This window comes from Anoplolepis gracilipes, chromosome 12, assembly GCF_047496725.1.
Source record: "Anoplolepis gracilipes chromosome 12, ASM4749672v1, whole genome shotgun sequence".
NCBI lineage: Eukaryota > Metazoa > Arthropoda > Insecta > Hymenoptera > Formicidae > Anoplolepis > Anoplolepis gracilipes.
The window spans coordinates 11,299,785-11,313,658 of record NC_132981.1 but is presented as its reverse complement, the minus strand read 5'-3'; the positions used below and the strand labels follow the sequence as shown (position 1 = coordinate 11,313,658).

Here is a 13,874-nt window from a genome sequence, read left to right as displayed (position 1 = left end):
TGGCAATATATATCATGGATGATGCAAGTAATATAAAGTTTATTTTTCCGAACATAATTCATTTCAATAATGCCGATTACGTAATTAATTAAAAGAAAATAATTAAATTATATCTTTATAAATAAGCTACTACATCAAAAGCCCTGTATATATGCTTTTTTCTAAAATTAAATTGTAAAATGTTACATATTTAATTTAATTTTTTCTTTATTCATACAGATGCAAATAAGTTGTGTGTTTTAATAACTGTTATGAAAATTAATGAAACGATTTTATTAATTTTCCCTCTTCCGAAAACAAATCATCATATAAAAAAATGTTATTCTTTGCTTCTCTTATTTTTCATATAGAATCAGTACTTTGCATTTATATTATCAGTTATAAAACATCCTGTACATGTAAGAAGATTGTGAAAACTGGTGTATGAGGATTACATAATTTCATATTTTAATGTCACTTTGATGAATATCTAACATTTATCTTCTTTAAACTTTATGATAGTACAATTTGTAATTTCGTCTCGATGCAGTTTGTCAAATATTATATATATATTATTACGATGTATGTGTGCAAAAACAGCTGATGGTTTCGAAATGGTAGAAAGCTACAATTAAAAATTATAAAGAGCCATATTGATAATTGTATTTTTGTATAATGTATGGTCATGTACATTCTGTCGATTTCTCAATCGGTCTCAATGTTCGTATTAAAATCACATAAAAGACAAAACTCTAAAACGAGACTGTTGCAAAGCGAAGGATTCAACGCCGGCGCAGAGCTTCCATTATTTCTCTGGGATAGTGATTGAATCGAGATGTTGTAATGCGCGCGCGTTAAAATAAGGGGTCAGCAATGTATAAAAACAGCAATCGCATCTTAGATCTCTTGTAAACGAAATCTTTTGCACATCGGTACATTAGCTCGCGAAACATAGACATTCTATACATTTATTTATATAAAAGTGTTATCATGTGAGTCTTTTTTTTTTTATTTATCGTGCATATACAGTGCGATTATTGATAAATTGTAGTTTTATTTTTTTTTAAATGTTATCGAAGATTACACATTGCTGTGTGCAAAATTTTATAAATTAATTAAATAACTTTCGATTCCTTTTTTTTTAAGGTTCTGTAAGATGCCAGTGAGTTTGCTCGCTATAGCGCTTCTTTTCTTAATTCTTATTTCGGATGGTGAAGCTCAGTTAAATTTTTCTACCGGATGGGGCCAAGGTAAAAGGAGCCAAAACATGCGGATTAGATCAAATAGTGCGGATTGTTCGTCGCAAAGCGCATCATTGGAACAATTGTTAAAATTATATACGTTTATTCAGGTATACGAAGATGCGAGATTGATTCGAAAGTTTAATAAAATTAAGCTGTAAAACAATTTTATAAACCACTTATTTTTCGTGGGTGTGTATTTTTTGCACGCGTTTTAATTCTGATAGATTTATAGTTATTATAATGTGTTGTCAATAATAAATCATAAATCAACACACGTACACATACACACCGAAAGTGTGGTATATTTTTTGTCACAAATATTACGGCAAATATTTATTGAAACGCGTGCGATTGTGAATCGATATAACGATATATATTCGTGATTATGTTATTTACAGATCGAAGCTCAGAGGATCTTGGATTGTCAAAACTTGAACAAATGAACAAGGAAAACATTCTTCTTATCAAATGGACTCGTCTTAGAATATTGCCCCGAGATAAAATTAAAATATCTAAGATATTTAAATCGATATAATGTAATTGGAATGTCATATCTTTTAATTTTGTGCAGCGAAATATTCTATTTATTCTCCGTATATTGATTATGATCAAGTTTTTCTTTTAAAAAACACGAGAATCTGAGGCTAAATTTTTCCATTGCTGTATGCTTTGTACATATTTATTATAGCAAGAGCTAATATTGAGGCAAGTGATGAATGAAGCTGATTTTTCTGCAGTCGAATATTTTTACTATGTTACTGTTTATTTATAAATTCTGCCCACAAATGTCTTAACAAAATAAACAAGTATTGTTAATTGTAGTGTGAAAGTAGACTGGTAATAAATATATTTCAAAATAGCCTTTATATATAATAAATAGCCTTTTCCCTCTATTGACTCTTCTATAACATTTTTTCTCTTATTTTTTGAAAATGTGTATCGTTAGTATTGTTTTCTATTAATATTTTAATTGCAAAATATCCAGAACATCTTGTGTGTCATTTTACAATATTAAAATTATCTGTTTTATATCAAATATGTACATACTTATTAAGATGTGTATAACAATCCGTTACAACATTCGCAAATTTGAATTATATGTTTGGTTATCGATGAATACATATACAGATTTTACTTTCAGGTGTATTCAATTGGAAATCGATTGATATTTATTATTGATTTACCAACATCATACACATGTGACATGCGGCTCAAATCAACAATCATATATATGTATATTAAGACCCATTCGTCATATTCTCAATATACGCGTGTCATAAATTAAGAACCATATTCCTTTGGAAATTTCGAAGGGTGTAGATCGTCTCGTTATTATGTGATTATTATAAAAATTTGACAGCAAAGTGAGTCGAGTTTCTACATCTTTAACAATTTATTTTTGTCAAAATTCTTTGACTGTAATTATTAAAAAATGTTCTCGTAATAATTTAATATGGATTATTATCTTTCTAATGTTTACAAGATAAAAATTTTATGGAAATATACCCAAGTAGAACAGAAAATCACGATAGTGTCAAAGTAATGTCAAATGATGTCAAAATTATGTCAAAATGACGAGAATATGTCTACAAAAACTTACTTTCGATCATTTTCTAATAATTTTGATGGATGTTAACATTATATTGTGACTTTCTCTTCAATCTGGGTAAATCAATCAGTTCAATTTTTTCGAAAAAAATATTATTGTAGATTAGTATTCTGTTACCACGACGTACAGAGAGCAATCTAAAACATTATTTCATAAATCTTTTTTTATTTACAGATGAATTAGATTTCTACAATACAAGAGATAATTTGTCTTTTAATCACATTTTTAACTCTTTCCCACGGTGAATTTAGCTCGGAGAATGACCTGAGCTATCGACGAAAACTCTACAATATTGAAAATGGTAAGAATTTGATTATTTTTTTGATAATTTTACAAAAAAAAAAATATAAAAAAAGTTAGTAATAATTAATCTTTAAGTTATTAATATATGAATTAATGTATATATATTTTGTATTATATTTATAAGCTTTTTTTATTTAATATTAAAAAGAGAAAAAAAGACAAAATTGTTTTTGCTGTTTATATTAAGAAAAATATTTTTTATCCTACCCTACATATATATATATATATATATATATATATATATACCTATACATGGAAAACATTTTTTGTTTATATATATAAAGTTTTATATGATAAATATATATATAATTTTTATGAAAATGATATCCATCATATAATTTTATTAATTTAATAGAAAAATAATATTCATTAAAATATTTTTTTCTTTTCTCTCTCTCTTTCTCTCTCTCTCTCTCAATAAAATACATAATAACACAAAAATATTGTTGAAAATACGGTATCTCATGTAATAAAAAATATATTAGATTATTTAAAATTCAAAAAATTCTCATAAAACTCTTTACGATATGTAATTTCTATTCAATGCATAAATTATATAAAATCGTGTAATTGTTATGTACATCATGCATTGATATGATATATTATTAATAGATATATATACCTATATATAATGTTATAACATTACCTTAGTCAAAATGTAGACGTATATGTGCATGTTATATGTGCACGTGTCCCTTGATCAAATATTTCGATTATTAAAACTGTATGTATTTATGTTATCACTCACAAACTATACACAGCGAATCGTATAAAATGTTTCTTACCATTAATTCACCACGCAAATATACAAATTTCGTACTTCGAGAATCGCAACGATAATGTCGATTACCACCAACTAGCGACATCAGTGCTGGCAACTTACAAGCGAATGTATGACGTTTATACGAGAAAAGTTTACCCGACGTAGATTGGCTGTCGGATAGAGAGTTCCTAGAGTCCTGACTAGAGGGATTTAAGAAATTTTCTATCCGATAGCCAATCGTTGACCTGGAACGGAATAAAATAAGATAGATAAACATTCAGAAAAGAATAAACCTATTGACACAGCGAAATGTTCACTTTCAGCGTTCAGCTCGCTTTCAAATGACATCGTGAGACTAAAAACGAAAATATTAATCCGTCATTTTTCAAAAAAACATTTTTACTCTACTACATTATATCAATAATAATGCAAGCAATTTTTTTTAGTATACTCACTCTATTACAATATAGTTTTCTTGAGCATTATATATTATTATGAAACAAAAAATAACTTTCTTATTCTATTATGTTTACATATTTTATAGATGACGTTGATTTTTTGTAACATAATATTTTTCTTCTTTTAGGTTTTGCTGAGAGTATGATGTGTGTTACATATGTAAGGAATGCATGAAATGACGCCACATTCGAATAGATTCTCAACAAGAAGGATTCTATTGATTTTTTTCTCTTACGTGGACTTTATATCATCAAACATGCGTATTTGAAAAATAATATTTAAAAAATAATTCTTATCGTATTGTGTGCTTTTTCAATGATCATAAAAAAAAAAAAAAAAAAAAAATTAAACAAGATGATTGTATATATTATATTTAATACATGTCGGCCTAATCGAAAGTTAAACAAAGTTACACACATAAATGCTCGTGAGTATCGTAATTGTTTAGTGGAACGCAGCTATAATAGACTTATAAAAGACGTTATGAATTGACAACCCCTGGAGGATAAAACTTTCTTTGTTTTCTACTTCTGAGAAAATATCGATAAAGATAAAGATAAAGGGTGTCATTTACAGTCTAACACATCTGATACAAAGCAAGGTGACATTACACTTGTGCGACAAAAAGTTTGTCCAATGCATCGTATGGCTGTCGAATGGAGAATTACTAGAATTACTAGTCATCCCTGTCAGGCCTCTAGGAAATTCTCTATCCGATAGCCAATCGACATTAACCATTCGTCCCGTACTCATGTAACATCAAACTCTCGATTTGGCTGGTTGGTATCACAAAGATATCGATATCATTTGCTTGCGATTCTCGAAATAGGAAACTTGAAAGTTTACGCGGCGGACACGAGGAAAATTCCGTGAAATCTGCAGTGTGAAATTTGCGATTAATCTATATAAATCGTCAAGTTTTACGAAGCATTTGATTAAGGAATACATGGACGTAACATGCATATGCATGAGTATATTTCGATTACAGGTAATAGATATGTGTATGCAAGATGTATATCATATCGGCTTTGTAATGTGTAACGTGCGAGAAAATTGCACGATAATAAAATGTGTGTATTGAAAAGAAATACCTATCGTAAAGACAATGTGATGGTAATTTCTTGCCTATAAGAAAAAACAAATTCAATATTCAAGCTAGTTTTTATTTGTACGAGATATCGTGTAGTTTTTTTAGACATTGTCTTTTTTTGCAGTCTTAGTGTGAATTTACTTTGATATGGATATTGTATTTTATTATTGTATTAACGATATGTTTCTACATTAGGTTCAGTAATTACATCTATCCACGATTTTTTATGCAGCTTGATTTTAATATTGCAACACAACATATTTTATCATACATGATCTTCCTTGAGAAACCAGAATGATATAGACATGTGCTGTTAAATTTGGTGCATAAAAACTTTTATTATTTACTAATAGAAAGAGAGAGAGAGAGAGAGAGAGAGAAAGAGAGATATTTTTAGAGTTTGCATAATAGTAATTAAGACATAATGACACGCAAAAAGAAGATGCAAGAAAAGAGTAATTGTTTATTGAAAGCATCAAATGGGCTTCGTGCATGTTCAGTTGTACTACATGACATTGCTTTAGAAACAGATTTAATTCAACACTATCAATTATATTTACCTTTAAAGAAAGAAAAATTGTTGAAACAATCAGCATCACATAATAACACATCTAATAAACAGTTATTAATAAAAGAAAATATATGGAAGCAAAATGCTACGAAGAATGGAAAATATATGACAACAAGAAATTGTTCAAAAAAGACAGTTACAAAAAAGAGCAAGGATGATAAAAAAGTTAAATCTCAGCAAAATAGCAAAGATATAGAAGTAAACAAAAATATATCCTTAAAGCATCAATGCCATGAAACAATTCAATCAAAATACATAGCGCAGATACAGCAAGTAACACATAGCAATGTTAAATCATTTTCTAATGAAAGTACTGATGAAACATCTAGTACGTCTAGTATATCTAATATATCTAGTACATCTAATACATCTAGTACATCTAGTACATCTAATACATCTAGTACATCTAGTACATCTAATACATCTAGTATATCTAGTATATCTAATACATCTAATACATCTACTAGTATATCTAGTACATCCACGGATACACATTTTAATTATATGCAGAAAATGACTATGTTAATGAATAATAAGAATAATAAAAATGTTAGAAAACCAAGCATAAAGAAAAAAAATAGTTTAGATTCTAAAAAGGTACATTTGGATAAGCCAAATGTAACATACGGTAAATTTATTTTTGCATTTTATTATATTATAGTGTTATATGCTACTTTATTTTGTACATTTATTATTTTCCATAAATAGATGCAGATATAAAAACAGCTAAGGTGGGTTCCAATAATACAAATTGTTTGAATAAGAAAAATTTAAGTATTATTAATTCTAATAGCGATATGCAAGAAATATCCAGCGAATCTATTACACACATGCAATATAACAATAATAATTTACATTTAGTTGATTCTTCTGATGAAATAAATTGTAAAGTAAAACAGGAGCGATGTAAGAAGAGTAAAAACAACAAAGGTATGTATATTGTCTTAATTTTATTTTTACTTTTTTATTATGAAGCATTATATAATATTAGAGGAAGTGCTAAAAAAAATAATTTAACAAATTTTTTTTAATTAAATTTTTTCAATTGTATCTGAATGTAACAAATATAAAATTTAAGAAATATAATTTTTATAATTGGAACTACTGATAGATATTAGGAAGATATAAGTTAATTTTAAAAATCTCCATTATAATATTCTTATAACTTCTTAATTATCTATAATAGTAAAATGTATAAGAGGCAAAATCAACAAATAAAAAAGTTAAATAATAAAATTATATTTTTATTTGTAGATAGTATAATACAAACTACAGGTATTGGAGGAAAGTCAACAAGAAATGAGACAAAGAAGTCAGTAGCAAAACAAAATCTACCAAAAATAATTGACAATTATGTTTTACCAAAAGGAATAAAAATTTTAAAAGGAGTAAGAGTTGAAAAATTAAAAATAAATAACAGTTTACAAGACAATGTTTCTAAGCAGATTTCTCTAGAACAAACTAAATATAATAATAATAATAATGAAAATATGGATAATAATAATGATAAAAATACAGATCAAACTTCTTGCTATGACACAATTGATGATACTACAAAAGAAAAAGAATACCATATATCTCTGGAAATAAATGGATCAGTCAATACTTCAAAAATGTCAAGTTCACTTAATAACAATTTTGATTTAAAAAATAAAAATTTACCAGATAACAAATTACATAGTAAAGATGTTGATTGTAAAAATTTAAATTCTTTGACAAAAATAAGAAATAATGATTATGTAGATATTAATGATACTGACAGTGAAACAATAATAACACATGAAACCAATACTTTAAATCATCAGGAACAATTAAATAACTTTATTAGTGAGACTGAAGTACAGGAGAATAATGCATTACAAGATAATAGAAAGTGTGAAGAAAGTTGCACTAAAAATATATTAAACAAAAATACTTCAGATCTTATGGATGTAGATGATGAAAACTGTAATACTAGTACATCATCAATATCTGCAAACAAAGAAGGGATTATAAAACAAACTCGAAAGCGTGCTTTTAAAGAAAAAGATGAAGTTTTTCTGAGTAATAAAAAAATGAAATTCAAGAGAAACAATTGGCTGCAAAATGATGCAACATCTAAATCAATTAATCAACAATGTAATGACTCTTCAAGTACTGTTACAACAGATACAACAGTAGAAACAATTACATCTAAAGAACATAATCACGAAGAAAAGTGTGATTTACGTAAACTTTTGAATCAAATAAGATCAGAAAGAAGTTTTAAATTAAAGCCTGCTGTCGAAAGTAAGTACAATAGTTAAAATAATGCAACATCTCTCTAAATAAATTTGATTGAAAATAACTGATTTCTCTTAATGGTATAATAAATGTTGCAGAAAATGAGGAAGTTTGCAAACAACTTTCTGATAAGGAAAAATCAACTTTGAATGACACTTTATATGAAAAGAAAAGTAAAGTCCAAGAAAAGCATACAAGTGTTGCAAGTGATAATGAAGGTGAAGATGAAGACGACGATGACGATGACGATGACGATGACGATGACGATGATTATATCTCTCTTTTTGCAGAATCTTTTGCAGAATTTGATGTAAATCAGTAAGTAGGCTAGAAATATATATATATATATATATATATATGTGTAATAAAATTTAATAATATATACTATAACAATTTTTTTTATTATATAAATTTATGACTCTATATAAATATTTTGCTATTATTTTGCAATTATTATTAGTACAAATAATTAAACATGTATTATATATAAATCAAATGTTTATATCTGAAAATGATATATTATTATATAGGTGCGAAGATAATATTTTGGGTGAAAAAGAGAAATCATATAAATCTCTACATTCTGATGTACCATACACAATGACTGCTAGCAGTTTTGATAAATATGTAAAACAGAATAACACAGAATTTAAAAAAGTATATGCAGAATACATGGAAAATAATACAGAATCTTTGAAGTCTAACAATGAAGTATTCAATAACCAGTCGATACAAGCTTCTAATACAGATTATATACCTACAACTGCAATAGAATCAAAATCACTACAAACTAAGATCATTTATCCAAAAAAGAAAATTCTTTTTGATTTTATCAAAGGATATTGTTATCTAATATTGAGAGCTGGTTCATGTCACAAGAATCATTGCATATATGATCATGATGTAGGTATATTTATTCGTTATTTTATTTTCTTGTATACTGATTATTTGATAATTTTTCTAATTTTTATTTATATCATCTTTTTAATATAATCTCTATTTTCTAGTTGACAAATTTATTTCGTGTAGTCGAATCAGAAGATTCTAGAACAATCCTCAACATAATACCAGAGGCATTAAAACAGAATTATAATTATTTCTTTGAAAATGTATATATAGCTTTATTAAAAAGGTTAACTATTGATGAGATTTTCCTAACATACAAGATGTTCCATGACAGTAATTGCAATTTTAATTTGAGAAAGGAATTTACAATGTTAGCAAGGAAAAATATTATTTGTAATATTATTGAAGAATTATTAAGCAGACAAATGCCATTAAAAAGAATTGTTGATCAAATGATGACATATATCTTGCCTAACAAAAATTTGAACGAGCTTTACATCATATTAATATCTGTAGATTTGTATGTGAAACCTGGTGAATACTGGAACACTATAAGGAATTTAGTTTTAAAATTGCAATCAAACAATTTAATTTGTAAATCTATTGTTGACAAAATATTATATGAATGCATACAAAGTAAAGAGTTACAAATTATTCAAGATATTAACAGTAATTTGATAAATAAACTTAATTCTAATTTTAAATCAACATTGGATAAAGATGCAATGAAAAATTTTAACGATATGTTGGCTGCAAAAGAAACTTACTTTGAAGCATCAATTCAAAGTTTTGGAAAAAGTTCACTAGCTGCAGAAACTATTGCTTCTCCTGATTCTCCTGATCCAAATCAAATTATACAACAAGAATCTCCAACAAGATACGATATTGCTTCTATCAGTGAAATTGATGCAAACCAAAACCAAACTGATGTAAATCAAAATGAGAATCATATTATTCAAGATATAAATTTAACAAAACCATATATATATGGTTTCATGCAACCTGTCGGTAATTACTTTATTTAATATAATATTGGTTATTTATGTGAATGTGTATCGAAAAATTACATGTGTAAATACTTAATTTAAAAAAAAATGGAAAATATACATATATATATATATCTTTTTTTTTAATTTATTTTATATTGTTATTTATTATATTTAATTTTTTTTAGATGTACCAAATGCGCGATCTATTTATAGAGATCACGAACGTTTCTGGAAATTTTTTATGGATTTAGACCGCTTTGAAAAAGCTCTTAAATATGAAGATTATGATTATGTTATTGATATCTTAAAAAGTTATACAAAAAATCGGGAAAGTGAATTATTTGTTAGTCAGTGCAGTTTTATACTTAGAAGACTAAAACGTTCTGATTACCATTTAAAAAACATCCTAAGGCTAACAGGTAACCAATATTTTAATAAAAATACATTAATAGAGAGAGAATAAATTAAATAATATATAGATAAAAGACTATAATTCTTTCATTTCTCTTCCTTTTAACAAGTAGTTATAAGATGAAGTTGGCTAACTTTTACATTTATAATCTCGACTATTATTATTTCAAATATACAGAGATACAACTAATTTTAATCTCTGATCTAAATAATATATACTCCTTTAAAGATCAAAAGTTATATATGTCAAAATTATAATTAAAGCTATCTGTTTTTCATTTATCAACATTAAAAGATATATGCATTTTTTTATTTAGCAAGTCAAATGGGAAACCATTTTTTATTATATGAATACTTTATAATATAAATATTACATATATATATATATATATATATATATATATATATATATATATATGTATGTATATATATTTTTTTTTTAAGTTATTACTATCATTTATGTTATATTGTAAAATGTTAAAATAAATGAATTATTATATGACTAAATCTTTTTTTATTTATAATCTCACACCTAATTCATGTTTTGGACATTTCAGTCCAACCGGGTACCTGCAACATTTTAGGTAAAATCTTGTTCGACATAGGATTAGACATTTTGGTCAATTTAGTCGACGAGGAGGCTTGGGGGCTTGCACTCCAATTGATTCAATCACTTAATATATATGATATACCATATAACGCAGAATATTTTCTACTGTCGGCTGAAGTTTATTTAGCTAACAAAAAGACAGTGAAGGCATATGATTTACTTAAATGTGAGTTTCTTTCTCTCGCAAATGTATAATTCTGTTTCTTACAAATTTTAGTATACATAAATGATAAGAAAGATATATATATATATAAATGCTCTCTTTATATCCTCTATAAAATACTCTAAATAATTTTATTAATTACTTTTCATATTAAATATATTCGATTTTTTAAGTTAATGCTATTAAGACAGTATTATAATAAATCTATACATGATAAATACGTTTCATTTGTCTTCAATTTTGTCATTAATTTCTGATAAAAATATATTCATACACACACATATATATTTATTTTTTTACATTAATTTTTGCAGACCAGAATATAATATGTACGAGTCGTGATAAGTGGTATATTAAAAGCACTATTAATGATGAGTACGTAAGAAACAAAATAATGTGCATTCTGTTGGATTCATTTTGTAATGAATTTCTTGAACGCGCTTTCTTCCTTTTCCAATTTTTACTCACAGATCAATCTAGTTATTATTATCCAATAGGTAAAGTAGATATGCACTTTTATAGTCTCGTAATTTTTGTTATATTGTAATTATATCACTATAATATATTTTCAATAACATTTATAACGATAAAAACTTATCTTGTTTTTTAGATTTATCTCGTTATGCAGACAAATTAATAATATTATCTTTGTTAAAAAAGGATACGAATTTAATCACAGAAATGGCCAATTTAGTACTTAAACATAGTTTTGCGTTAAGTACAACAACGTGTCGTGCACTAATTTCAACAATAATTTATATGGATGAAGTTTTAGCCAGACAGATATATAATTATGCAGAAGGCATAGGTATTTATTCAACAGTGAAGGTAAAAATTTATGATTTTATTTTTAATCTATTTGATTATTTATGCAATAGAAAAAAATATAACTATAATCTCCATAAAGAAATATTTTTAAGGTACAAAGTACTTTTCTCCTCTTTTCTTTTATTAGTATTTTATAGGAATTCTTAAATTATTTAATATACTTATTTTTTCTCTCTTCTTTGATATAGTTGATGCCAATAATACACATTATTATAAGTACCGACTTAACAGAAGAAGAAATATATCTTATATTTCTGCAATTATTAAAAAATCTCATAATGAGCTTTGGACATACGATTGAATTTGCTAAACCTCATCAAATCAAAGTATACTTCATTTTAGAGGTAAGCATTTGTAAACAGAATTCTCTAAAAAATATTTAAATTTCTAAAGCATTTCATAACACACTTCATAACTAAACAACTACACAATATATATGTAATAGAAATATCTCTCTCTTATTGCTTTACTTTTTCTTTTCGTATTGTTTACTACTTGCATTATTCTTTCACTACTTTACATTTGCGTGCTCACGATATGCGACTGTTTTTTTTACTCATTCTCTGATATTACAAGTTATACAATGCAAGAACAGTATAACAGTTAAAATGGTAAACAATAAAAAAGCAGAGAATAAAAGAGCCTGATTAGCAGTAATGTTTTTTTTATTTTATACTTTATTATATCTTATTAATTTACAGATAAAAATGAGTAAACAATTTTATTGTGCCGCACTGCAAAGCTATTATAATAATAAGGTTATTGTAAAAGCAAAGGCATTAGTTAGAAGTGTTTTAAAGACACGATTTGATCCACCTATATTATTGATGAAATCAAATGTTAAAGGTAGAATAGGTAAGCTACAGAGTACAAGTCTTATAAATTATTTGAAATCAGAACATTGTAATTAAAATCATACTTATCTATGAAAAATGGCGCAATATGAAATTAAACAAATAGAGATCAGGTAGAAATTAGAAATTAGTTTCTATTTCAATATTCAATACTAAGAAAAATGAGATATTGTTTTATTACTATTTCAAAATTTGAAGAAATATTTTATATCATATTGCACATTTATATCCACTTTATGTACTTGAATTATATTTATATTTTAATTATTGAACAATTTTTTACTATAAAACTACGATATACATAAAGTGCATATAAAATATTTATATTAAGATTTTCATGCATATTATTTAATAACTTCTTTATAAATCAATTTTTTATTTTTTAATATTGTGCCATTTTTATAAAATATTTTTTTGTTTTCTATATTATCTGCATATTATATAACACTATATGTTATAATTACTTCAAATGTTATAACTTCAAAGGATGCAGAGTTACTTTTATATAATTTTTATTTATTTTTTGACCCATTTACATTCTTATATATAACTACTTATCTTTATCACAGAAACACATCTCACAGACACATGCACATATACTTTCTTATAGAATTTTGACATAAAGTTATGATTATTTATTTATCCTGTGAAAAGAAATTATGATAAACAAACAATAAAGAGAAACATTAAATTAAGCATTTAAGAGATAAGAATTTTTATTTTATGTATACATGTATACATATATAATTAATTCTCATTAACAGTGCACATTTATAAAGTCTAAAACAGCAGTATATAAGCACATATAAATACAATTTTACAGAATTTTATAGTGAATATATATTTCGATACTATAATCACAGTTGTCTTTGTAAATACCCACAAATAAATTT

The 13,874-nt window shown here is 25.7% G+C and overlaps 1 protein-coding gene across 1 annotated transcript; it reads left to right on the top strand.

Moving 5' to 3' along the window:
* Positions 1-5,158: 5,158 nt before the first annotated feature.
* Positions 5,159-13,112, top strand: LOC140671771 (uncharacterized). Its single transcript, XM_072903358.1, has 13 exons — positions 5,159-5,345; positions 5,643-6,646; positions 6,727-6,948; positions 7,273-8,286; positions 8,379-8,598; positions 8,811-9,183; positions 9,288-10,134; positions 10,301-10,534; positions 11,084-11,302; positions 11,614-11,796; positions 11,910-12,127; positions 12,316-12,471; positions 12,829-13,112. Exons 2-13 carry the CDS (start codon positions 5,872-5,874, stop codon positions 13,036-13,038), a joined length of 4,671 nt encoding a protein of 1,556 aa, XP_072759459.1. The 5' UTR covers positions 5,159-5,345; positions 5,643-5,871; the 3' UTR covers positions 13,039-13,112.
* The last annotated feature ends 762 nt before the right edge of the window (positions 13,113-13,874 follow it).